This window comes from Balaenoptera ricei, chromosome 2, assembly GCF_028023285.1.
Source record: "Balaenoptera ricei isolate mBalRic1 chromosome 2, mBalRic1.hap2, whole genome shotgun sequence".
In the NCBI taxonomy this organism is placed as follows: Eukaryota; Metazoa; Chordata; class Mammalia; order Artiodactyla; family Balaenopteridae; genus Balaenoptera; species Balaenoptera ricei.
Genome location: NC_082640.1, coordinates 126139318 through 126164460, shown reverse-complemented (window position 1 = coordinate 126164460; position 25143 = coordinate 126139318). Strand labels below are relative to the sequence as shown.

The 25143-nt window shown below is 37.3% G+C and overlaps 1 protein-coding gene across 1 annotated transcript in view; it reads left to right on the top strand.

Moving 5' to 3' along the window:
- SLC25A21 (solute carrier family 25 member 21) overlaps positions 1-25143 on the top strand; it is a 511228-nt gene that overhangs the window by 469102 nt on the left and 16983 nt on the right. Inside the window, exon 8 of the mRNA XM_059915673.1 lies at positions 3777-3941. Coding sequence (XP_059771656.1) covers positions 3777-3941 — 165 coding nt within the window. The remainder of the gene's footprint in view (positions 1-3776; positions 3942-25143) is intronic.

Below are 25143 nucleotides of genomic sequence, written 5' to 3'. Positions count from 1 at the left end.
ATCAGTCACCATTTCGTTTTGAAATGGAAGCCCAGTAATCAAATAAGTTTAGTAAAACTTGTGTTTACAGAGATCTAGTCAAAATGATTCTATATTTTCCTAGTGGAAGTCATGTTTTGCCTTTCTAATTAAATATTTGCTTACATGTGTGTGATACAATGTCTCTGAATGAAGCAAAAAGGTCACTTCTAATTCTTACAGGAATTAGAGTTTAGGTTTTTCTTTGTCTCAAGGCCCCAAGTTGCCAGAAAAATACATTTGTATTTATCTGTTACCTGTATCAGTTGGATTATCAAACTCTGAAAATCTTACAGCATGTGTATAACAAGAATGAGTCAACAAGCATGAGAGCACCACTGGATGAGATGTAGAATTCTGCTTAAGCCATTTTCCAGTACTTTTCCCTTAGGAATATTACTTAATCCTTGGTTTCCTCACCTGTAAAATGAGGATAATGCACCTGCTGTCCATATTACAGGTTGTTGAGAGAGGCAATCAGATATGATAGGATGGCAGAACCATGCAGAGTATAAAAGTATGAACTTGGAGTCTGAGGGGCCTCAGTTTGAGCTCTGGACCTTCCACTAACTCTGTGATATTGAGCAAGTAACTTAACTTTAGTTTCCTCATCTGTCAAATGGGGATAAAGATAATACTCATCCCACACACTTGTTCAGAGGATTAAGTAAGATGATATATGTAAAGTACCAAGTATCTATGATAATTACTAACGTCGATGAGCACTTCCTGTGTTCCAGGTACCTGGTAACATGCATGTATATGCTCTCTAGGGTATAAATAAACTGTGTCAGGTGGAGGCCTGGTTAGCGTGCTTTTCCTTTCCCAACCTTTGCTCCCACATGGTGGCCTTGCTTCTATAGTCCATAGACCTGTCAAGTGAAGAGTTCTTACCGAGGATGTTTACCAAGCGGTAGCGAAGAGACCATTTTACAGGATCTCCTGCTCCCGAGAGGAAAGCCCTGGGGTGATGACCTAGGAGATCTCTAGCCCAGGAGTTGGATATGGTTGGCTCCCAGAAAAAGCAGACCTATGATCTTGCACTCTGGATGCACTTCTGTAGGAAGGATCATGTCACAAGGGTCCAGGGCTCTGGGAAAAGGAAACCACAGCCAAAAGGAATGAGCAGGAAGAGGCTAGTTATGCATGTCCTTCCTCCCCCTCAAATCAGCCTCCACCTTTTGATTGTCATTGCCTTCAACTACCAAAGAAATTACCTGTTATTTTACTATTATAACTAGTTTTATTATCGTCATAATTGCCATTATTACTAACAGCTAATGTATAGTAAATGCTTACATAGGGCAAAGTTCATTGACTTATTTATCATCACAACAACAATCCTATGAGGAAGATTCTATTATTATCCTTATTTTACAGATGAGTAAAGTGAGGATAAATCAGAGGATAAAATACCCGCTTAAGCTAGAAAGTGATATTGCTGGGATTCAAAGCTTGGGACTGTCTGGCTCTGACCCCCTATTTCTAACTACTGTACTACCCCCTGATTTGCTTAATTATTCACAGCTGAGTTCAAACTCAACAAGGCACTTGAGTCAAAATCCATGTGTTACATTTCTTCGTACCTACCTAACATCCAAGCTGGTAGAAATCAGGCAATAGGCCATCAGTAAATGTTATTTGGATTGACGTATACACACTACTATATATAAAACAGATAACTAATAAGAACCTACTGTTAGCACAGGGAACTCTACTCAATACTCTGTAATGACCTATATGGGAAAAGAATCTAAAAAAGAGGGGATATATGTATATGTATAACTGATGCACTTCGCTGTACAGCGGAAACTAACACGACATTGTAAATCAACTGTACTCCAATAAAAATTAATTTAAAAAAAGATCTAATAGAAGTCCTCTCTTTAAATTTTGATGACTTAGCACCCTAGATTTTTAAATGATAGACACATCTTTATACCTGTTTTATTTAGGGAAAGCCATGTTAATCTGCACTTTCATTCAAAGCCATTGGTTCCTCTGTTGCTGAAGAATCTAGATGGCCTCTGACCTCCCCATCTCTCCTGCCCTCGGGGCTTCAGAGTGGGTGAGGATGGAGAGAAAGCTTGGGCTAGAAGCAGGGAGGACTGGTGTTGGTCAGTCTGGACCCAGGCAGCCTTACTTCTGCCTAGTTTCTTTCATCCCCGGGAGAGCTGCCTCCTTTCCTTGCCTCTGCCCTCTAGACTGCCTTTCTCACAGCAAGAGAGCAGTGCCTAGGAGTTTGCTCAGCACTTTCAGAGTCTTTCCAACAGAAATGAACTTCTGCTCAACTTGTCCTCAAGTCTCTTTTGAAAACCAAAATAAATAACTGGGGTTGATAGTCAATGTGCCATAACACAAACAAAAAAATCCCATTTTGTAGCAGAGAGAGTGAACTTTAACCTTCTGAGAATTTTTGGTTTTCCTATATGAAATGTCTTTTATTGTTTTAAGGTACGTTCTCATGTGTTTTTTTCATGTCACAAAAAAAGGGTTTTCTTGGGATTAATGTAATTTATTGTAACTAATCCTCTTAAATGAAAAGATGAATTTGAGTGTAGAATTGTAGCTAGAGTTTTTAAAACATTTATCAGTAAAAGCTATAGGGTTTACTCTCTAAACAAGCTTATTTAAATGTATCAGGTTAATTACATAGCTACAAAGTTGGATGAAAAGCCTTGATTGGATTTATTCTGTTCTGTTCTGCTGAAACAGCCTTAATTGCACATGATAAGAAAACACTTTTAGTCAGTAAGTGCATCAGACTGCCATGACCACTCCAGCAACCTGCTCCAGTGAAATTTCAAACGAGTGTCATGTCAGTGCTTGCCTTATGGGAAAAAAATTAAATGCTGAACGTTTCCCCTTATTTACTATTCAGTATTCAAAATTTAAGAGGGTGAGAGAGCCTTTGTGCTGTACCTCCAAAAAGGAAACAGTCACTCAACCTTATTTAAAAACCCACGTGACTTGTAATTGTATTGTAATGAATTATAAAACTCAGGGCAAACTACGGTGATTTCTTTAGCAAGTTCCAAAAGTAGCACTGACTGGATTCCAGCAGTCAAGGTATTTCAACCTTGGGTAATCAATCAAAGGGCTGGAAAGAAGTAAATTAAAGGTAACCCAGTACTCTCAACACCATTGATTTATCATTTATCACAGCAAGTGTTACACACACTGATTGCCCACTTTCTTGAGGAAGTCTACAATCAACTGCTATTTATCCACAGCCGATTTCTAACCTAACGCCAGTTTAAACTATTGAGGCAATGGAATCAGGACTAATTGTAACATTCGCTTTAGAAAAACGTAATTAGAAAGGTAAATATGCTGGATTCAGGAGCCAAATATACATTCCTTTTGGATTATGCACAGTTATGGATTACCAGTATGGATTACTAGTTTATCTATATGGTTAATCCCCTCTATTAGTGTGGATGATCCAGAATTGGATGCAACTATTGACATGTTGAAAATGATGTTAGTTATTATATGACATTAGTTTCACTAATTCCATCAAAGATATTTTTTCTTTGCCAACAATCTTCCCTTTAAGGCCTGTTGTTATGCATGCAATTTTGTTTACTTTTGGGGTTTCCTAATTTTAAAAAGCATGAATCTAGGCATGATTATTCATGATTATTCATCTTTGGGGAAAAATAAGTCCCTAATAATTTTGGTCTTGAAGGGAAGTTAAAACAGTAATTTATTCTGTTTCATGGCCCCAAAGATGACCTTTCTCCTCTCTCGTGCAGCAACCATCCACCCTGAGTTATGCAAGACACATCATTAAGAAGGAAGGCTTGGGACTCCAGGGCCTCAACAAAGGATTTACAGCAACTTTGGGACGTCACGGAGTTTTCAACATGGTTTATTTCGGCTTCTACTACAATGTCAAAAACATTATTCCTGTCAATAAGGTAACTGTTTAATAGATTAAAATACTGGAGGAAAAATCCTATCAATGATGATAGCTGCATTTGTAGAGTATTTATCCTTCCAAGTCACTGTGCTGAACTCTTATGTCTGTTATCTAAGTTGATCCCCACATCAGCCTTGTTCATTGAGTGTTGTGATCCCTATTTTGAATTCAGAAACAAAGGCTTAGGAAGATCAAGTAAATTGCTCAGAGTCACATAATAAAGAGCAAAGCAGAGCCTTGAACCCAAGTCTGACACCAAAACTTGTCTTCTTGAAGAATGCACCATTACACCTGAATGCTTCACATTTATCACTAATAGGAATTTGTAGAAACTGTTATTACTTAATTTTTATCTCAGAAGCATAACTTTCTCAAGAAAGTTGAAATTTTCATAGTGTAAATAAATGTTGAGTTAATGAGGGAAAATTATCAGCCTAAAATTTAAATTTTACCTAGATAGTAATTTTTAAATTCACCTAAGTTAATTAGGGTAAGTAGTAAATCAACTCGTCTAGGATCATTCACTTTTGATATAAAATAATAATAATAATTTTTAATGGTAACTTACAGATGTCAGCAGCCTTTCAACTTTGACAAGATAAAAGTAACACATGATGTGTTTTAAAATGAGCATCTTTTACTAGAGCATCACAGAATTTTCTCCCACCGTCATACTGCTTGCCTGCAATCAAAATTGCAATTCTGAAAGCACCAGCTGGGGAAACATTTTTCACATGCAGGCAGTTTCCCACAGGGGTTCAGTTCTTCATTTTGCTTAGTACAAAAGTATTGAAGAACTTTTTATAAAGAATAAAAATATTTCTAATATGGCTATCACCTGATTCTATAAGGTAATGTTGGTTACAGTTGCCTTTTTCCAGCTATCCCCTGTAATCTAGGCCAGTACTTATCTCAGGTAACAGCTAAATCCAAGGCATGTTCCCCGTTAACCATCTGTTGACATTGCCTCACTTGCCAAAATTGTTAACCAGGTTTCACTCTATTTAGAAACCTTACTTTTTGAGTATAACCTCATGTTTTGTTGGTCTGAGATCTATGAATGACCACAGAATATATAGATCCCCCCACTGACTGACAATTCTGACTCTGGTGGTCCTCAGAGATCTTCTCCTGTTGAGTTCTTGAAATACAGAAGTAGAGTGCAATAAACACTTTGGTCGTGGATGACATAAAAGAGTTCAACTCTACATACATTAAAAAAATGTTTTTAGCAGGAACAGATTAATAATCTTTGGAGCCCTGGGCGAAATGAAAATGTTCAAAAATGAAGAATTTCAAGACAGCAACTGTAGAGCAATAAACCAAGCATGGGGCTCCTCTAAGTGCAGGCTCTGGGCAACTGCACAAGTCACACACCCATGAAGCTGATGTTTTTTAAACTCTGAGATGAGTGATTCATACAACATGGGAGAAATGTCCATGCCTCTATTTCTCCAGCTATCCAAAGGCTTGCAGCAGATAGAAATTACACACAATGAAATGAATGATATAATTTACAAATATTATATAAATAATATATATTTTATTATATATATTTGTGTATGTATTTTAATGCATATGTTATTACAATAATATGAACTTGGTCATATTTAAAGAAGAATTTCAGAAAGATCAATAAGATTTATATATGATCGTGTTACTAATGCTTAAAAAAATCCACGAATGCAAACTTCATTCTACAATTAGTCAATACACTTAAGTTTTAAATGTTATGCATTATGAAAAAAACAGAAGCTTAAATATTTATTTATTACTTAAAAGACATCATAGTATTCTGAAATTATGGAAAGAGCTTTATCTTGCCAGCTTACAAGGGTCAAATTATATTGGCCCTTATAGGCCACACTAAGGATTCTTCTGTTTATCTGAAGAGCGCTGGGAAGCCAACAAAAGATTTTAAGCCGAGGAATTACCTGATCACTCTGGCTGCAGCGTGGAGAATGGGTGGAATGGGGGTGGTGCGCAAAAGACAGAGTGTAACATGGAAATGATTGTTATGTGCAATGCTGGAGTCTTGGACTGCAGTGTTCGTGGTGAAGACAAGGGGAAGTGGACAGATTTGAGAAATGTTTAGAAGGCAAAATCTATAGTATGTGGTGATCGAGTCTACGTGCATGTTGATAAAAGGGGTAGTGGGGAGGGATGGTGCCTAGGTTTGGGGCTTGAACAACTGAAAGGATAATGGTACCATTCGTTGAGAATGAACAAGTTTTGGGGAGAATATTATGGGCTGAGCCTGGAAAACTGAGTTTAACCACATTTGGACTCTGAAGTGCAGATGTTGAATCAGTGATTGCACGTGGGATCTTGAGAGGAGAGCTCTGAAATGGAGATAGACATCTAGACAGCAGTAGTATACCCGGGCGAACATACTTTAACTGGGGAATGATCATGGGCCAATCATTTTACTGCTCTGAGCTTCAGTTTTTTTAATCTGTAAATTGAAAAGCTAAGATTGTCCTTTCTACCTGACAAAATGGTTTTGAGGATTAAGGTAAATAATACGTGAAGTTGTTTGTGCATTTAAGGTGCTGTGGAAGTGTTAAGTGTGGAGGTGCTGATGACAGGGATGGGAGGAGGAGTGGAGATGGCAAGGAGGGTGGTGGAAGCGGTTAGCGTCTAGAACTGTGTGAAGAACTTTTCCCCAGGACGGTTCCTTCTGCACTTAAATGAACGCTGTGGGGTTAGTTGTGGGTTTTGCTTTCAGGGGTTTTTTGCCTAGAACAAAGTCATTGATCTTATGTGTTCTGTAATCTAAGCCTGATTCAAAACTGGGAAACCAGTATTCTTTAAATTTAAACCATAATAAATCAGTCCTTTGTGAAGAGGAAGATACGATAATCATTAAAACATGTTGAAGAACGTCATCAAGTTGTTAACCACGAGGAGGAGGTGGTGTTCCTTGAAGGCTTTTTTCCATCTTTGCTCTAGGCTGGCTCTAGCCATACACTCCAGACAGTTTGTTTACAGGGTTATTGTTTCAGTTCCCTCACCCAGCAATTGGTCATTCTGTTGTCCCAAGGGAATTTGAGATTTCACCAACTCTGACTGGCATGGGATAATTCTAGATTTTTCTTTAATTTAACATTTTTTAAATTGATAAATTGTCTACCAGTGTTTTCCATTTTCAAAGTATTTAATTTTACAAGAAACTGTCCATAATGATCATGTCTGAGGAGTGGAAATAGAGAGTCCCATGCGTGTGTGTTTGTGTGGAGCAGTGGGGAGAGCAGGAAAAAGCAAGGAGCAGTGGAGGGAAAGTATTTTTTCTTTACAGCATTCTGAGCTATTGGAAGCTTCTACAAGAAGCATGTATTAATTTTATAATAGGAAATAAATCTGTGAAAATTTTAGTAGAATCTTATAAAATAGAGTACCTAGTTAACTTTTTAACACTTAACTCTAAGACTATGTCTACAGAGGTAAAATAAGAACTTGAAACAGTAAGTTCAGATAACTCAGGTCAGATACCCACCCTGAAGTTTTTAACTTTAACTCTTCAGATTGGTGATCTCTGGTAGATACATTTTTCAAGCTTCACAGAAATATCCTGACCTTCTGTGCCATTTTGTACTATTAAAACCATTTTTGTAGACTTCATGATTTTGCCTGATCCTTGTCACAATAACTGTCATTTTCAGATAAGGAAAGAAAAACAAGAAGTAAAGGCCCAGAGCTGAAAGTTACTGACATAATTTATCTGAAGGTATACAGCAGGGGGAAGGAAAGAACCAGAGGCCAGAACTGTTTCTGCTATACCATGTAATGCTTTAACTCTATATCTTACCTTGTCTTTTGTCACACATAAATTGTCACTTTAAAATGATTACTAAAGTTTAAATAAGTGAACTGGCTACAATATCCAGACAGTGTAGCCAGATTCTGCTTTTGCCTCATTCAGACCTGGAAACTGGTCTTCCCTTTTCACATCCTTAGTCTCTGATCCATAGACACAAAGAATTATGAAACATGACCCTGGAAGAGCTGGGCATTACCAGTTTGAAAATGGTGCTGTGTTATATTCTTGCAGACTTATTTTTAGAATCTAAATATTCCTATAGAATGGTGAATAAGTGGTTACAATAGAAAAGTTTGCTTTGAATATTAACTGACCATGGAATTCATTTAATGGTGGCATTCATTTTCATCTTGCAGTAAATGGAATGGAATGTCAGTATAAAGAATTATCCCTTCTCCCCAGAAAGAGACCATCACTTCTTAAAGTAAAGCCTTCTAGAAATAGGTATTGATTAACTTAAATGCTGACATCTTTTTCAAATATTGATGAAGGTAAGCTTCGATTGCAAAACTGATTTCTTTCATTTCCATTCCAAGGTAGGGTGTTCAGAGCATTTTATTTGTGATGTTGACACACAAATGAGAATGGTAAGATTTAAATGTTACATCTCTTTGATAACTTTGTCTTCTAGTTCCATATTTACTGCTTTTCCTATATTTCCATAAGTAAAATAATAATAGTAGAAATTGATGTCTAAAGTTCATGGCTGTCAACAGTATTAAACTGTGCTTTCACTTTGCATCCTAATTAAGCATGTTTGCAGGTTATTTTGCCAAAAACAATAGACCTTTTGTGCTGAATTCTGCCATGATATAAATCACATGTGTGGGTTAGAAATATTCTAGGAGAGAACAATTTTTCATAGGTTCAATCCTTCTTACTTAATAAACCATTTAGACCTGTCCCTGTGGTCATTTTACTACAGACAGGATTAAGTCAAACATTTTATTTTCTCCTAAGGTAATATCCATAAAATATTGCCTTTTAGAAATGCAAATGTTTTTCTTTTACTTTTGAATTTTAATATTATCTTTGTTTTGTAAATTCTGTAGAAAGTCTGAGGGTGGTGCCAGATGCACTTCAGTTTATCAGAAGAAATGTGGAAATATGTTAGTTTCATGATTTAGAGCTCTATCCTTCCCTAAGGTGTGCACTGGGCTGAATGAAAAATGCACCTTTGGGTTCCAGTGGAGAACTTAGACAGAGCTGTTTATATTTTGAAAAGAAGAATCTCAGTAGAATTAGATCATAGTAGGATTTAATTTATGACCATATATTTTTCTGATTCTCTCTTACTTGATCATTAGTCTTACCAATCATCCGGTAATAGGAAGGGCGAGAGCATTAAAGTTTCATTAAGAACAAGTCTCCTTTCTGGTAACCACTGGGGTAAAACAACAAGTATATATTATCTATAAAATTCCGGGACATGTGACAAGATTCTGCGGTAAAAAGTGGTATCTTTCATTGGCAGTTTTCACAGACTCCCTGGGGTGTGTGTGTGTGTGTTTCAGGAGAGGAGGGCATGGGGGAGGGCAGAGGGAAGCGGGACAGGGGTTCAGGCACTTTCTTAAATAAACTTCAGGCCAAAACTTTCCAGTCAGGTACCACCCAAGTGGATGGAAATGAGGTGCAAGTGGCTTTAGATTCTTAGTGGGTGCCTTCTATTTATTCATTCCAGAAGTGTTCATGGCACATCTATCATAGGCCGGGCACCATCTCGCTAAGTGTCAGCACCGCTCCTGCCTTAATGGGGTTTACAGTCTAGTCGAGGAGACAGACAATAAACAAGTCATTACACAGGGAACTGAATCATGGCAATTGTGATAAGTGGCATGAAAGAAAACTGTGAAGCTGTGGGAAGTTTTAACCAAAGGCCCTAATTAGACCCACAGCAGGGCATGGTGGGGAGATAGGAAAGGCTTTCCTTTAAAAAAGATGTTTAGGCTGGAGCTCAAGGATGAGGCTTAGCGAGGCCAAGATGAAGAGGATGAGCAGACACCAGAGGGAACAGGATGTGTGAGGGCACAGAAGCAGAAGGAGGCTTGGGGAACCTCGGAGAAGATAAAGAACGAGGGTAGCTGGTGTACGGTGAACCGGGGGAGACAGGAGGCAGTGGAGGCTGCAGGGGGTAGCTGGGCCAGAATGTTTTAGGCATGTTTAAGGCAGTTGATTCCCCTTAAATGATTTAACTGAGGGGCATGTCCAACAAACGTATCACATACGTGGAACTAAACGGGCATGGGAAAGGTTCATTCATTTATAGAAGTCCAGAGGTGGAATCTCATGAAATAAACATGCTTCAAAGACTTCTTCTTGATCATCTGCCGACCCCCACATCAAAGCATCTCAGTGTGTCCTTGTCCTGACTTCTCAACATTTAGGATTTTGTTCTGGGATCCTGGTTTGTTAGTTTTCCTTGGGGTCAGTGCCTTTATTAAGGCAAGGAATAGAGTACACAAAAACAGAAAAATCCTACTGGGTTCCCAAGAAAATATATTAATACTTTCCTGCATTTTGTCTGATAATACTCAGTGATATAAGTGACTCTCAGAAGATATTATCTACCTATCTATCTATATTTATTTATTTACTTGTAGAGAGATACTTACAAATAATAGATATAGAGAGGGGTGTGTGTATATATATATATACATATATGAAATAATCAAGTGATAACTGTTATGCTTAAACCCTAGCCCATTTTTGACATTGTATGTATTTTATAATTTGAGCTAAGTGGGTAAGACCTTTAAAATTATTTTATATTTCATAACCCTTTAAAGAACAGATATCTTAGAAGGGGAAAGGAATTCTCATGCCTATTTTCTGAATGGCTACATTTAGATGCTGAGCTTTTAACAAGACTTTGATTTCATTCCAGAGCCCAGAGCCCTACAAGGATAGGATCTTGGGAATACTCCACATTCCTGAAGGAATGCTTATCAACTAAACCGTCTCATTTTAGTTAGTGACCTTCTGTGGAGTGAGGAGCTAGCATTTCCCCAAATTATCTCACATGAAGAAGAAACAAACACTGTAATAGATTCTTCTGATAGCTGTGAAGTGGAAACAATTTAACTTTTAATTAAGCTCCAATAGAAGGTATTATCATTGGGGAACAAGACGGCATGATACCATAACGTTAGGGGAAAAAATGTTTTTGTCAAAGTTTATGATCAAAACAACAAAAGAGAGCCAAGATTAGAGAAAATGAAAGGTGCACACTGAGAGCTGAATTTACTCCTAGTTGACTTGGATCCACTAAAACTAACAATATCTAAAATGCAAATTTCTTCTTTAAAAAACAAAAAGGCAGTTCACTCTCACCTCAAGCTGCCTCTTTGTTCAGTTACCGGGAGGCAACTATAATTTCAACACACCACATCATTTTCATGACAAGCATGGTCAGCTGTGGGGAAGGCAATGCTAAGCTGCATTATTTGCCTTGCGGTTGCCACCAGGTGCTTAACCAATGTGTGTATTTACCTCCTTTGCAATTTGCTTCTTAGACCTTGGTTCTTTGTGTATTATGTCTTTATAAAGGAGAGATACAGCATTTATTAAACACCTGTGATGTGTCAGGACCGGTATACCTACAAAGATGAATGTGACATGGCACAGCCCCTTCCTTTAAGAGGCTCTGGGCTTTGGGGTGACATTTATTACTAGACTGGGTTTTCTGCAATTTCATCACGTGGGGATAATCATGAACTTTATGCTTGTATCACCTCTTACTTGCAGCCTTGAGAAATGAAGGACTGCATCATGACCACTCCTTCAACTATTGATGATGACGTGCTACAAAAGGGATGGAATGGATTAAGTATAGAATTGATGTGTGCTAATAGCCCAAACTGACCATTTGTAAAATTATGGAAATAACTGTGATAGATCCTATTAAAACTGGTTTTAACCACATGTTTATATATCATCTAATTACTAATTAATTGATTTGTTAAGATGTTCGATTCTTTTTTAGTCGCCCTTGTTATGGACATAACATTCTCATTATCAAACAATTTACTTACCCGCTGGACAGGGGAGGGAGCTGAAAAGAAGAGTTCTGCAAAGAAATACTTTGCAATACCCTGAAAAGCATGTGACTCCTTGTACGACCACCATATTGTCTTTAATTTTCTTATCCGAAGCATTTTATGGCAGTCTCTTTTAGTCACTTCTAAACAATAATTTTAGTTCTTCAAATGGCAAACCCATTTTAGCAATTTTTGACAAGGAACATGAAATCCACTCTAGAATCATCCAAGGCCAGTCCCGAACAGAGACTGAACAATCCTGAACAGTCCTCTCAGTGTGCTCATTTTAATGTTGTCTGAGGAAGCAGGATATACTGACTTCAAGATGGGTCATTAGGAACTCTGTTAAAATGACTCAAAGCTAAAATCAGAGAGGATCTCAGATTTGGTGTGGTAACAAGAGGAATTAAAGGATGAGTGAATTGCAGCAAAAGAAATGTGATTTGGGTTGACATGAGGTAGGAAGATTCTAAGAGTAGACTTTAATGTATACATTCATGCTGAGCTCCCTTAAATGAGAAGCCCATCACTGCAATTTGCTCAGACTAACCTTGTGAGGAGCAGCAGGCTTCCTGGCCAGTCTCCCTCACCACCCCTACCTCTCACTAGCTAACAGATCCTGCTTTCCCCATCTTCCTTCACCCCCTCCTTCTGGCATACCTCTGTGTGGAATGTCTTCTTAAAGATGCCAGACCCTAATCACAAAGGCCTGTGAGATGGGCGAAGGTTCTCTGTTTATCAAGCTAGCAGCCAGCTGGCCAGTCACTAACCAAGACATCAAAGTCCATGCCAGGGAAGGTAAAAAGGGAGGCACATGCTTCTTTTGATGAAGATATTTTGCCTCTCTGCATATTAACTCCTTAAGTGCCATCGCTTTAAATTATTGGTGCAGTCTTTAGCTGCTGTATATAATGTTTGGATTAGATGCTTAAATTAGTTACAAATATGTAGTGTGTTGATTGTTAACTACTTTAAGTCATATGTTCCCGCTTCTGAGGACTTGGTGCCTTTTGTTGAATTTTTAGAGGTTGTGGAACATCACTGCCACCAGTGTTTTAGGATCACTTATTAGTGTCTCTTGTTAAGTTGTAGAGTCTATAAACAATATGTCCTGTCAGGGAAATTCATTGATCTTCCCAAAGAAGGGCTGGTAAACACACCTCTTTACCTCTGCACTCACACAAAGATTGCAGTGTGATAGAAACAGCCAGAGAGTTCTAATAAGAGATCTGATGTTAATTCTCAATTCTGATACTTACTAGTTAGCCATGTCTCTTTGACAAATTATACCTGTCTCTCTGTCTCAGTTTTCTCATTTGTGAAATGAAAATGCTAACATCATCCTTAAAATGTTTTCAGGAAAATTGAATAATTTTAAAAATTATGAATGTTGGACTTTGTATTGCTATTGCAAAATAAGGTCAATTCATGTAATAGCCTCTAACACTTAAAGCTACTCAGCTCCAGTTTAAAGTCCCATATTTTATGAGAAAAATTAGAAAATATTTAAGGGACAAGAAGAAAACTCATCTGTAGATAGGGAGTTAATACACACTACTACTCAAAATAAATATTTAAAAGGAACTGTGGTTTTTAAGCACGAGGAAGAAAAGATTATTGCAATAATGGTTTTTAAATCATGATGAATGGTGACAGTTGATTACCCTTGCAAGTGAGCAAAAAACTGGAGTAAAATAGTTCAGGCATATGCATGAGGAATGTGGGTCAGGAACAAAGGAAGTTCCCTGATTGATGACAGTTGGAGCAAATTATGGAAGTTAGTTGGAAATGTTTAATAACAGAATACATTTTTTATCAACATTAATATCTATTTACATAATTAAGGTGTGATCCATCAAAAATATTTTACTTAGGCTGGGTGACCTTTTTTTACCAATCAATTTTTAAAATTTTTATTTTATTGTGGTAAAAACATATAACATGAGATCTACACACAACAAATTTTTAAGTGCACAATACATCATTGTTGTCCGTAGGTACAGTGTTGTACATCAGATCTCTAGAGCTTATTCATCTTGCTTAGCTGAAACGTTATGCCTGTTGATTAGTAACTCATTTCCCCCTCCCCCAACCCTTGGCAACCACTGTTCCACTCTTTGATTCTATGAATTTGAGTGTTTTATATACCTCAATATAAGTGGAATCATGCAGTATTTATCCTTCTGTGACTGGCTTATTTCACTTTACATGTGTCCTCAAGTTTCATCCATGTTGTTACATATTGCAGAATTTCCTTCTTTGTAAAGATGAATGGTATTCCATTGAATGTATATACCACGTTTCTTATCCATTCATCTGTCAATGTACATTTAGGTTGTTTCCATATCTTGGCTGTTGTGAATAGTGTGTGATGAATATAGGAGTGCTAATATCACTTTGAGATTCTGATTTCATGTCTTTTGGAGAACTACTAAGAAGTGAGATTGCTGGACTATATAATAGTTCTATTTTTAATCTTTAAGAAACCTCTATACTATTTCCCATAAAGCCTACACCATTTTGCATTCCTATCAACAGTGTACAAGGGTTCCAATTTCTCCACATCCTTGCCAACACTTGTCTTTTGTTTTTCTTAATAATAGTCATCCTCACAGATATGAAGTGATATTTCTCTGTGGTTTTGATTTACATTTCCCAGGTTATTAGTGACATTGAGCATTTTTTCATATACCTGTTGGCCGTTTGTAAGTCTTCTTTGGAGAATGTCTATTCAAGTCCTTTGCCCATTTTTAAATCAGGTTATTAGTTTTCTTGGTATTGAATTGTAGGAGATCCTTATATATTTTAATATTAACCCCTCATCAGATATATGGTTTGCAAATATTTTCTCCCACTCCATAAGTTTCCTTTTTACACTTTTGTTTCCTTTGCTTTTCAGAAGTTTTTTAGTTTGACATAGTCCCACATGTTTACTTTCGTTTTTATTGCCTGTGCTTTTGGTGTCATATCCATGAAATCACTGCTAAGACCAATAACATAAAACTTTTCCCATATGTTTTCTTCTAGGAGGTTTATGGTTCTAGGTCTTATTTTAAGTCTTTAATCCATTTTGAGTTGATTTTTGTGTATGGTATAAGGGTTCATTTTCATTCCTTTGGAAGTGGATACCTAGTTTTCCCAGCACAATTTGCTGAAGACTGTCCTTTCCCTATTGTGTGTTTTTGGTACCTTTGTTGAAGATTGGTTGACCATATATGCTTGGATTTATTTCTTGGCTTACTGTTCTGTTCCATTGGTCTGTATGTCTGGCTTTATGTCAGTACCATACTGTTTTATTTACTGTAGCCTTGTAATATATTTTGTAATATATTTTGAAATCAAGAAGTGTGATGCCTCCAACTTTATTCATCTTTCTCAGGGTTGATTTGGCTACTTGTGGTCTTTTGTGATTCCATATGAATTATATATTTTTTTAATTTCTATGAAAAATGTTATTGAAATTTTTACAAGGATTGCATTGAATCTGAAGATCATTTGGGGTAGTATGGAAATTTCAACAATACTAAGTCTTCCAATACATAAACATGGAATGTCTTTGTGTTTGTTTCTCTTTTTAAATTTTTTCACCAATGTTTTGGGGTTTTCAGAATACAAGTCTTTCACCTCCTTAGTTCAGTTTATTACTAAGTATTTTTATTTTTCTTGGTGCTATTGTAAATGGGATCGTTGCCTAATTTCCTTTTCAGATAGTTCACTGTTACTGTGTAGAAACACGAGTGATTTTCATATGACGATTTTGTATCCTGCAGCTTTACTAAAGTAATTTATTAGTTCTAAATGGTTTGTTATGGAGTCTTTAGGTTTTTCTACATATAAGACCATGTCATACATAACAGGGACAATTTTATTTCTTCTGATTTTTTTTTTAACATCTTTATTGAAGTATAATTGCTTTACATTGGTGTGTTAGTATCTGCTGTATAACAAAGTGAATCAGCTATACATATACATACATCCCCATATATCCTCCCTCTTGCATCTCCCTCCCACCCTCCCTATCCCACCCCTCTAGGTGGTCACAAAGCACCGAGCTGATGTCCCTGTGCTATGAGGCTGCTTCCCACTAGCTATCTATTTTACATTTGGTAGTATATATAAGTCCATGCCACTCTCTCACTTCGTCCCAGCTTACCCTTCCCCCTCCCTGTGTCCTCAAGTCCATTCGCTACGTCTGCGTCTTTATTCTTCTCCTGCCCCTAGGTTCTTCAGAACCATTTTTTTTTCTTTTTTAGATTCCATATATATGTGTTAGCATACGGTATTTGTTTTTCTCTTTCTGACTTACTTCACTCTGTATGACAGTCGCTAGGTCCATCCAATCACTACAAACAACTCAATTTCATTTCTTTTTATGGCTGAGTAATGTTCCATTGTATATATGTGCCACATCTTCTTTATCCATTCATCTGTTGATGGACACTTAGGTTGCTTCCATGTCCTAGGTATTGTAAATAGAGCTGCAGTGAACATTGTGGTACATGACTCTTTTTTTTTTTTTTTTTTTTTAACTTTTGGGTTTGTTTATTTTACTTATTTATTTATTTATTTATGGCTGTGTTGGGTCTTCGTTTCTGTGCGAGGGCTTTCCCTAGTTGTGGCAAGTGGAGGCCACTCTTCATCGCGGTGCGCAGGCCTCTCATCATCGCAGCCTCTCTTGTTGCAGAGCACAGGCTCCAAAACACACAGGCTCAGTAACTGTGGCTCACGGGCCCAGTTGCTCTGCGGCATGCGGGATCCCCCCAGACCAGGGCCCGAACCCGTGTCCCCTGCATTGGCAGGCAGACTCCCAACCACTGCGCCACCAGGGAAGCCCGCATGACTCTTTTTGAATTATGCTTTTCTCAGGGTATATGCCCAGTAGTGGGATTGCTGGGTCGTATGATAGTTCTATTTTTAGTTTTTTAAGGAACTTCCATACTGTTCTTCATAGTGGCTGTATCAATTTACATTCCCACCAACAGTGCAAGAGTGTTCCCTTTTCTCCACACCCTCCCCAGCATTTACTGTTTGTAGATTTTTTGATGATGGCCATTCTGACTGGTGTGAGGTGATACCTCATTGTAGTTTTGATTTGTCTTTCTCTAATGATTAGTGATGTTGAGCATCCTTTCATGTGTTTGTTGGCAATCTGTATATCATCATTGGAGAAATGTCTATTTAGGTCTTCTGCCCATTTTTGGATTGGGTGGTTTGTTTTTTTGATACTGAGCTGCATGAGCTGCTTTTATATTTTGGAGATTAATCCTTTGTCAGTTGCTTCATTTGCAAATATCTTCTCCCATTCTGAGGGTTGTCTTTTCATCTTGTTTATGGTTTCCTTTGCTGTGCAAAAGCTTTTAAGTTTCATTAGGTCCCATTTGTTTATTTTGGCTTTTATTTCCATTTCTCTAGGAGGTGGGTCAAAAAGGATCTTGCTGTGATTTATGTCATAGAGAGTTCTGCCTTGTTTTCCTCTAAGAGTTTTATAGTGTCTAGCCTTACATTTAGGTCTTTAATCCATTTTGAGTTTATTTTTTTGTATGGTGTTAGGGAGTGTTCTAATTTCATTCTTTTACATGTAGCTGTCCAGTTTTCCCAGCACCACTTATTGAAGAGACTGTCTTTTCTCCATTGTATATCTTTGCCTCCTTTGTCATAGATTAGTTGACCATAGGTGCGTGGGTTTATCTCTGGGCTTTCTATCCTGTTCCATTGATCTATATTTCTGTTTTTGTACCACCACCATACTGTCATGATTACTGTAGCTTTGTAGTATAGTCTGAAGTCCAGGAGCCTGATTCCTCCAGCTCTGTCTTTCTTTCTTAAGATTGCTTTGGCTATTTGGGGTCTTTTGTGTTTCTATACAAATTGTGAATTTTTTTGTTCTACTTCTGTGAAAAATGCCATTGGTAGTTTGATAGGCATTGCATTGAATCTGTAGCTTGCTTTGGGTAGTATAGTCATTTTCACAATGTTGATTTTTCCAATCCAAGAACATGCTATATCTCTCCATCTGTTTGTATCATCTTTAATTTCTTTCATCAGTGTCTTACAGTTTTCTGCATACAGGTGTTTTGTCTCCTTAGGTAGGTTTATTCCTAGGTATTTTATTCTTTTTGTTGCAGTGGTAAATGGGTGTGTTTCCTTAATTTCTCTTTCAGATTTTTCATCATTAGTGTATAGGAATGCAAGAGATCTCTGTGCATTAATTTTGTATCCTGCTACTTTACCAAATTCATTGACTAGCTCTAGTAGTTTTCTGGTAGCATCTTTAGGATTCTCTATGTATAGTATCATGTCATCTGCAAACAGTGACACCTTTACATCTTCTTTTCTGATTTGGATTCCTTTTATTTCTTTTTCTTCTCTGATTGCTGTGGCTAAAACTTCCAATACTATGTTGAATAATAGTGGTGAGAGTGGACAACCTTGTCTTGTTCCTGATCTTAGTGGAAATGGTTGCATTTTTTCACCATTGAGAATGATGTTGGCTGTGAGTTTGTCATATATGGCCTTTATTATGTTGAGGTAAGTTCCCTCTATGCCTACTTTATGAAGGGTTTTTATCATAAATGGGTGCTGAATTTTGTCAAAAGCTTTCTCTGCATCTATTGAGATGATCATATGGTTTTTCTCCTTCAATCTGTTAATATGGTTTATCACATTGATTGATTTGTGTATATTGAAGAATCCTTGCATTCCTGGGATAAACCCCACTTGATCATGGTGTATGATCCTTTTAATGTGCTGCTGGATTCTGTTTGCTAGTATTTTGTTGAGGATTTTCTCATCTATGTTCATCAGTGATATTAGCCTGTAGTTTTCTTTCTTTGTGACCTCTTTGTCTGGTTTTGGTATCAGGTTGATGGGAAGGATAGGTGTTAGCTCTTCTCTAAATGTTTGATAGAATTCGCCTGTGAAGCCATCTTTTCCTGGGCTTTTGTTTGTTGGAAGATTTTTAATCAGAGTCTCAATTTCAGTGCTTGTGATTGGTCTGTTTATATTTTCTCTTTCTTCCTGGTTCAGTCTCGGAAGGTTGTGCTTTTCTAAAAATGTGTCCATTTCTTCCAGGTTGTCCATTTTATTGGCATATAGTTGCTTGTAGTAATCTCTCATGATCCTTTGTATTTCTGCAGTGTCAGTTGTTACTTCTCATTTTTCATTTCTAATTCTATTGATTTGAGTCTTCTCCGTTTTTTTCTTGATGAGTCTGGCTAATGGTTTATCAATTTTGTTTATCTTCTCAAAGAACCAGCTTTTAGTTTTATTCGTCTTTGCTATTGTTTCCTTCATTTCTTTTTCATTTATTTCCGATCTGATCTTTTTGATTTCTTTCCTTCTGCTAACTTCGGGGTTTTTTTTGTTCTTCTTTCTCTAATTGCTTTAGGTGTAAGGTTAGGTTGTTTATTTGAGATGTTTCTTGTTTTGTGAGGTAGCATCGTATTGTTATAAACTTCCCTCTTAGAAATGCCTTTGCTGCATCCCATAGGTTTTGGGTCATCATGTTTTCATTGTCATTTGTTTCTAGTTATTTTTTTATTTCTTTGATTTCTTCAGTGATCTCTTGGTTATTAAGTAATGTATTGTTTAGCCTCCATGTGTTAGCATGTTTTACAGATTTTTTCCTGTAATTGACATCTACTCTCATAGCGTTGTGGTTGGAAAAGACACTTGATATGATTTCAATTTTCTTAAATTTACCAAGGCTTGATTTGTGACCCAAGATATGATCTATCCTAGGGAATGTTCCATGAGCACTTGAGAAGAAAGTGTATTCTGTTGTTTTTGGATGGAATGTCCTATAAATATCAATTAAGTCCATCTTGTTTAATGTGTCATTTAAAGCTTGTGTTTCCTTATTTATTTTCATTTTGGATGATCTTTCCTTTGGTGAAAGTGGGGTGTTAAAGTCCCCTAGTATGATTGTGTTACTGTCGCTTTCCCCTTTTATGGCTGTTAGCATTTGCCTTATGTATTGAGGTGCTATTTCTTCTGACTTTGTTGCCTTTTTTTTTTTCTTGCATAATTGCTCTGACTAGGACTCCTGTTACTATTTTACTATGGTGAGAGTAGGCATCTTTGACAAGTTATTTGTTACTTGTTAGTTAGATCTTCGAGAAAAAGCTTTCAGTTTTTCACCAGTGAGTATGATGTTAGCTGTGGGCTTTTCTTATATGGACTTTATTATGTTGAGGTACTTTCTTTCTGAGTGTTTATCATGAAAACATGTTGAATTTTGTCAAATGCATTTTCTACAACTATTGAGATAATCATGTGATTTTTCTTTTTATCCTTCATTCTCTTAATGTGCTCTAACATATTAATTGATTGTCATATGTCGAACCATCCTTTTATCCCAGGGATAAATCCCACTTCGTCATAATGTATGATCCTTTTAATGTGCTGTTGGATTTGATTTGCTAGTGTTTTTTGAGAAATTTTACATCCATATTCATCAGGGATCTTTTCCTGTAGTTTTCTTTTCTTGTGGTGTCTTTGTCAGGCTTTGGTATCAAGGTAATGCTGGCCTCATAAAACGAGTTGGATGTGTTCTCTCCTCTTCAATTTTTTGTAAGAATTTAAGAAGCATTGGTGTTAATTCTTCTTTAAATGTTTGGTAGAATTCACCAGTGAAACTATCTGGTCCTGGGCTTTCCTTTGTTGGGAGGTTTTTGATTGTTGATTTAATCTCCATTCTAGTTGTAGGTCTGCTGAGACTTTTTATTTCTTTGTGATTTAGTCTTGGTAGGTTGTTTGTTTCTAGGAATTTATCCATTTCTTCTAGATTATCGAGTGTGTTTGTACATAATTGTTCATAATAGCCCCTTATGATCCTTTTTAGTTTTATGGCATCAGTTATAATGTCAGTTATAATGTCTCTTCTTTCATTTCTGATTTTATTTGAGTCTTCTCTCTTTTTTTTCTTAATTAGTCTTGCTAAGGGTTTGTCAGTTTTATCTTTTTAAAAACCCAACTCAGTTTCATTTTTTTTCCATTGTTTTTCTCATCTCTATTTTATTTATTTCTGCTCTAATCTTAGTATTTCCTTCCTCCTGCTAACTTTGGGCTTAGTTTGCTCTCCTTTTTCTAGCTCCTTGAGCTGTAAAGTTAAATTGTTTATTTGAGATCTTTCTTCTTTTTTAGTATAGGTGTTTATCACTATGAACCTCCCTCTTAGTACTCCTTGTGCTGCATCCCATAAGTTTGGGTATGTTGTGTTTTCTTTTCCTTTCACTTGAGGTATTTTCTTTTTTTTTTACTTTTTATTTACTTATTTCTTATACAGCAGGTCCTTATTAGTTATCCATTTTATACATATTAGTGTATATATGTTGAGGTATTTTCTAATTTCCTTTTTTATTTCTTCGTTGACTCAATGGTAATTCAAGAGTGTGTTGTTTAATTTCCACATATTTGTGAATTTTTCCATTTTCCTTCTGCTGTTAATTTCTAGTTTAATTCGATTGTGGTTTAGAAAGATACTTGGAATGATTTCAGTCATCTTAAACTTAAGACTTGTTTTGTGACCTAACATGTGATCTATCCCAGAGAAAAATCAATGTATGCTTGAGAAGAATATGTAATCTGATGCTTTGGGGTGGACTGTTCTGTATATGTCTTTTAGGTTCATTTGGTCTATAGTGTTGTTCAGGTCCTCTCTATCCCTGTTGGTTCTGTCTGGCTGTTCTATTCATTACTGAAAGTAGGGTATTAAATTCTCCTATGATTGTATTGCTCCCTTTAGTTCTGTCAATCTTTGCATTGTATATTTAGGTGCTCTGATGTTGAAAGCATATATAATTGTTACCTTGGTTGATTGACCCTTTTATCATTATATAATGTCCTTCTTTGTCCCTTGTGACAGTTTTTGACTTAAAGTCTGTTTTGTCTGAAATAGTATAGCTGCCTCTGCTCTCTTTTAGTTACCACTTGCATGGAATATCTTTTTCCATCCCTTCACTTTCAACCTATGTATGTCCTTAAATCTAAAGTGAGTTTCTTGTAGACAATGTATAGTTGGGTCTTTCTTTTTTTTTTTTTCGTTCAGCCACTGTATGTCTTTTGATTGGCAAATTGAGTCAGTTTATACTTAAAGTAATTAGGGTAGAATTTACTATTGCCATTTTGTTAATTGTTCTTTGTTAGGCTTGAAGATCTTTTTTTCTGTTTTTTTCTCTCTTGCTGTCTTCCTTTGTATTTTGTTGATTTTTTTTTTGTACTGATATACTTTGATTCCTGTATTTTTTTCTTTTGTATAACTTCTATAGGTATTTTTGTTGGAGGGGGGCTTACATAAAATATCTTATAATTATAACAGTCTATCTTAAGCTGATAAAAACTTAAGTTTAATTGCATACAAAAAGTATACACATTAACTTCTCTCCCCCCATACTTTATGTTATTGTTGTTACAGTTTACATATATTCATATTGTATCTCTTTTAACCTCTTTTTTAGTTATAGTTTTAATATTTTTGTTTTTTAAATTTTATCCTAGATTTAAAAGTGATTTACCCACCACATTGCAGTAATACAGTATTCTGATTTGTCTATATGTTTATCTTTACCAGTAAATTTCATACTTTCTTATGCTATCATGTTGCTGTCAACAAACATCCTTTTAAGTTGAAGAACTCCTTTCAGCATTTCTTGTAACACAGGTCCAGTGGTAATGAACTCCCTCAGCTTTTGTTTATCTCGGAAGGCTTTATCTCACCTTCATTTTTGAAGGAACATTTTGCTGGGGATAGTATTATTGGTTAGCTTTTTTTTTTCTTTCAGCACTTTAAATATATTATCCCATTTACTTCCAACCTGCAAAGTTTCTGCTGAAAAATTTGCTGATAATTTTTGGGGTTTCCCATGTGTATGACAAGTCAATTTTCTCTTGATGCTTTCAAAATCCTCTCTTTAACTTTAGGCAATTTGATTGTAATGTGTCTCACTGTGGATTTCTTTGAGTTCATCTTACATGGTTTCTCTTGGGCTTCTTGGATCTGGATGTCCATTTTCTTCCCGAGATCTAGGAAGTTATTAGCCATTATTTCTTTGAATAAGCTTTCTGGTCATTTCTCTCTCTCTTCTCCTTATGGGACTCCCATAATGCTTATTTGGAGCTTTGTAGTATCCAATAATCTCTTAGGCTAGCTTCACTCTTTTTCCTTCCTTTTTCTTTTTGCTCCTCTGACTGAATTATTTCCAGTGATCTGTCTTTGGGTATGCTGACCCCTTCTTCTGTTTGATCTAATCTGCTGCTTAATTCCTCTAGTGAATTTTTTGGTTCAATTATTTCTTCAGCTCCATGATTTCTGTCTGGTAATTTTTTACATTTTCTATCTCTTCATTAAAATTCTCTTCATTGAAATTCTCACTTTGTTCATGCATTGTTCCCTTGACCTCAGTGAGCATCTTTACGAGAGTTATTTTGAATTCTGTATCAGGTAAATCATGTAATTCTCTTTCATTATAGTCAGTTTCTGGAGCTGCATCTTGTTCCTTTGTTTGGAACATCTTTGCCTGATTCTTCATTTTCCTTGACTCTCTGTGTTGGTGTCTGTACATTAGACAAGGCACTCTTCATGGACTGGCCTTAAGCAGGAGAAGACACCCATGATTCAGTCTGACTACAGATTCTGGGGACCTGTACCAACTCTTTCCCTCCTCAGGGAAAAGTAGGCAGCTGTCATTTTTTTCTGCTCACTCTATACTGAGCAAGAGGAGAGATATGGCTTCTACCAGTCCATACCTCCATCTCAGTTCTCCCCCAGGTGGCTAGACTCTGCAGGACCCATCAGAACTCCAAGACTGGCAAGTAAGATACCAGTTCCTTGGGCAGCCCCAGAGAAGTTGGACATGCAAACCAATTCCTTCCCCCCACCCAACCCTGGGAGAAGCTGGAAGCTAGGGAGTCTTCCTGATTATATGGTGAAACACTCAGGGCAGGGACTCTGGTGGGAGGTTGTGCTGAATCTCCCTACTGAATTCTGTAAGTCTGTTAATGTTTACCCAGGGTGCAGAAGACTTTCAACCAATTTCTAGATTTCTCATGCAGAGAATTTGTCCATGAATTGTTGTATTTGTGGGAGAAAGGAGGATCCAAGGCTTCCTACTCTGCCACCTTGCTGATGTCACTCTTTAGGTTAGGGGACATTCTGAGCTCACTTCCAGTCTTGTGATTCTAAGATTTTATTCTCTACCATTTAAGTCTTTGCTTGGACTGAGAGGTGATCTCCTTGAATGTTGAATTGGAGTACAGTCCTGAGAGGCAAGTGTATATCTCTAATTCTGCTGGGTGACATCTGACAGTCTCAGAGCTTCTCAGTATTTTGGTGTCTTCACTTCCAAATAATAGAATCTTGGCTCTCTTTTGGCTAATTTAAAATTATAGGAGATTGATTCAAGATGGGGAGATTGGTTGAAGATGGCAGAGTAGAAGGTCGTGTGCTCACTCCCTCTTGCGAGAGCACCAGAATCACAACTAACTGCTGAACAGTCATCGACAGGGAGACACTGGAACACAACAAAAAAGATACTCCACATCCAAAGACAAATGAGAAGCCGCGATAAGACGGTAGGAGGGGCGCAATCACATAAAATCAAATCCTGTAACCACTGGGTGGGTGACTCACAAACTGGAGAACAATTATACCACAGAAGTCCACCCACTGGAGTGAAGGTTCTGAGCCCCATGTCAGGCTTCCCAACCTGGGGGTCCAGCAATAGGAGGAGGGATTCCCAGAGAATCAGACTTTGAAGCCAAGCAGGATTTGATTGTAGGACTTCAACAGGACTGGGGGAAACAGAGACTCCACACGTAGAGGGCACACACAAAGTAGTGTGCACATCAGGACCTGGGGGAAGGAGCAGTGACCCCACAGGAGACTGAACCAGACCTACCTGCTAGTGTTGGAGGGTCTCCTGCAGAGGTAGGGAGTGGCTGTGGCTCACCATGGGGACAAGGACACTGGCAGCAGAAGTTCTGGGTAGTATTCCTTGGCATGAGTTCTCCTGGAGTCCGCCATTAGCCCCACCAAAGAGCCTGTAGCCTCCAGTGCTGGGTCGCCTCAGGCCAATCAACCAACAGGGAGGGAACTCAGCCCCACCCATCAGCAGACAAGCAGATTAAAGTTTTACTGAGCTCTGCCCACCAGAGCAACACCCAGCTCTACCCACCACCAGTGTCTCCCATCAGGAAGCTTGCATAAGCCTCTTAGATAGCTTCATCCATCAGAGGGCAGACAGCAGAAGCAAGAAGAACTACAGTCCTGCAGCTTGTGGAACGAAAACCACATTCACAGAAAGATAGACAAGATGAAAAGGCAGAGGACTATATACCAGACGAAG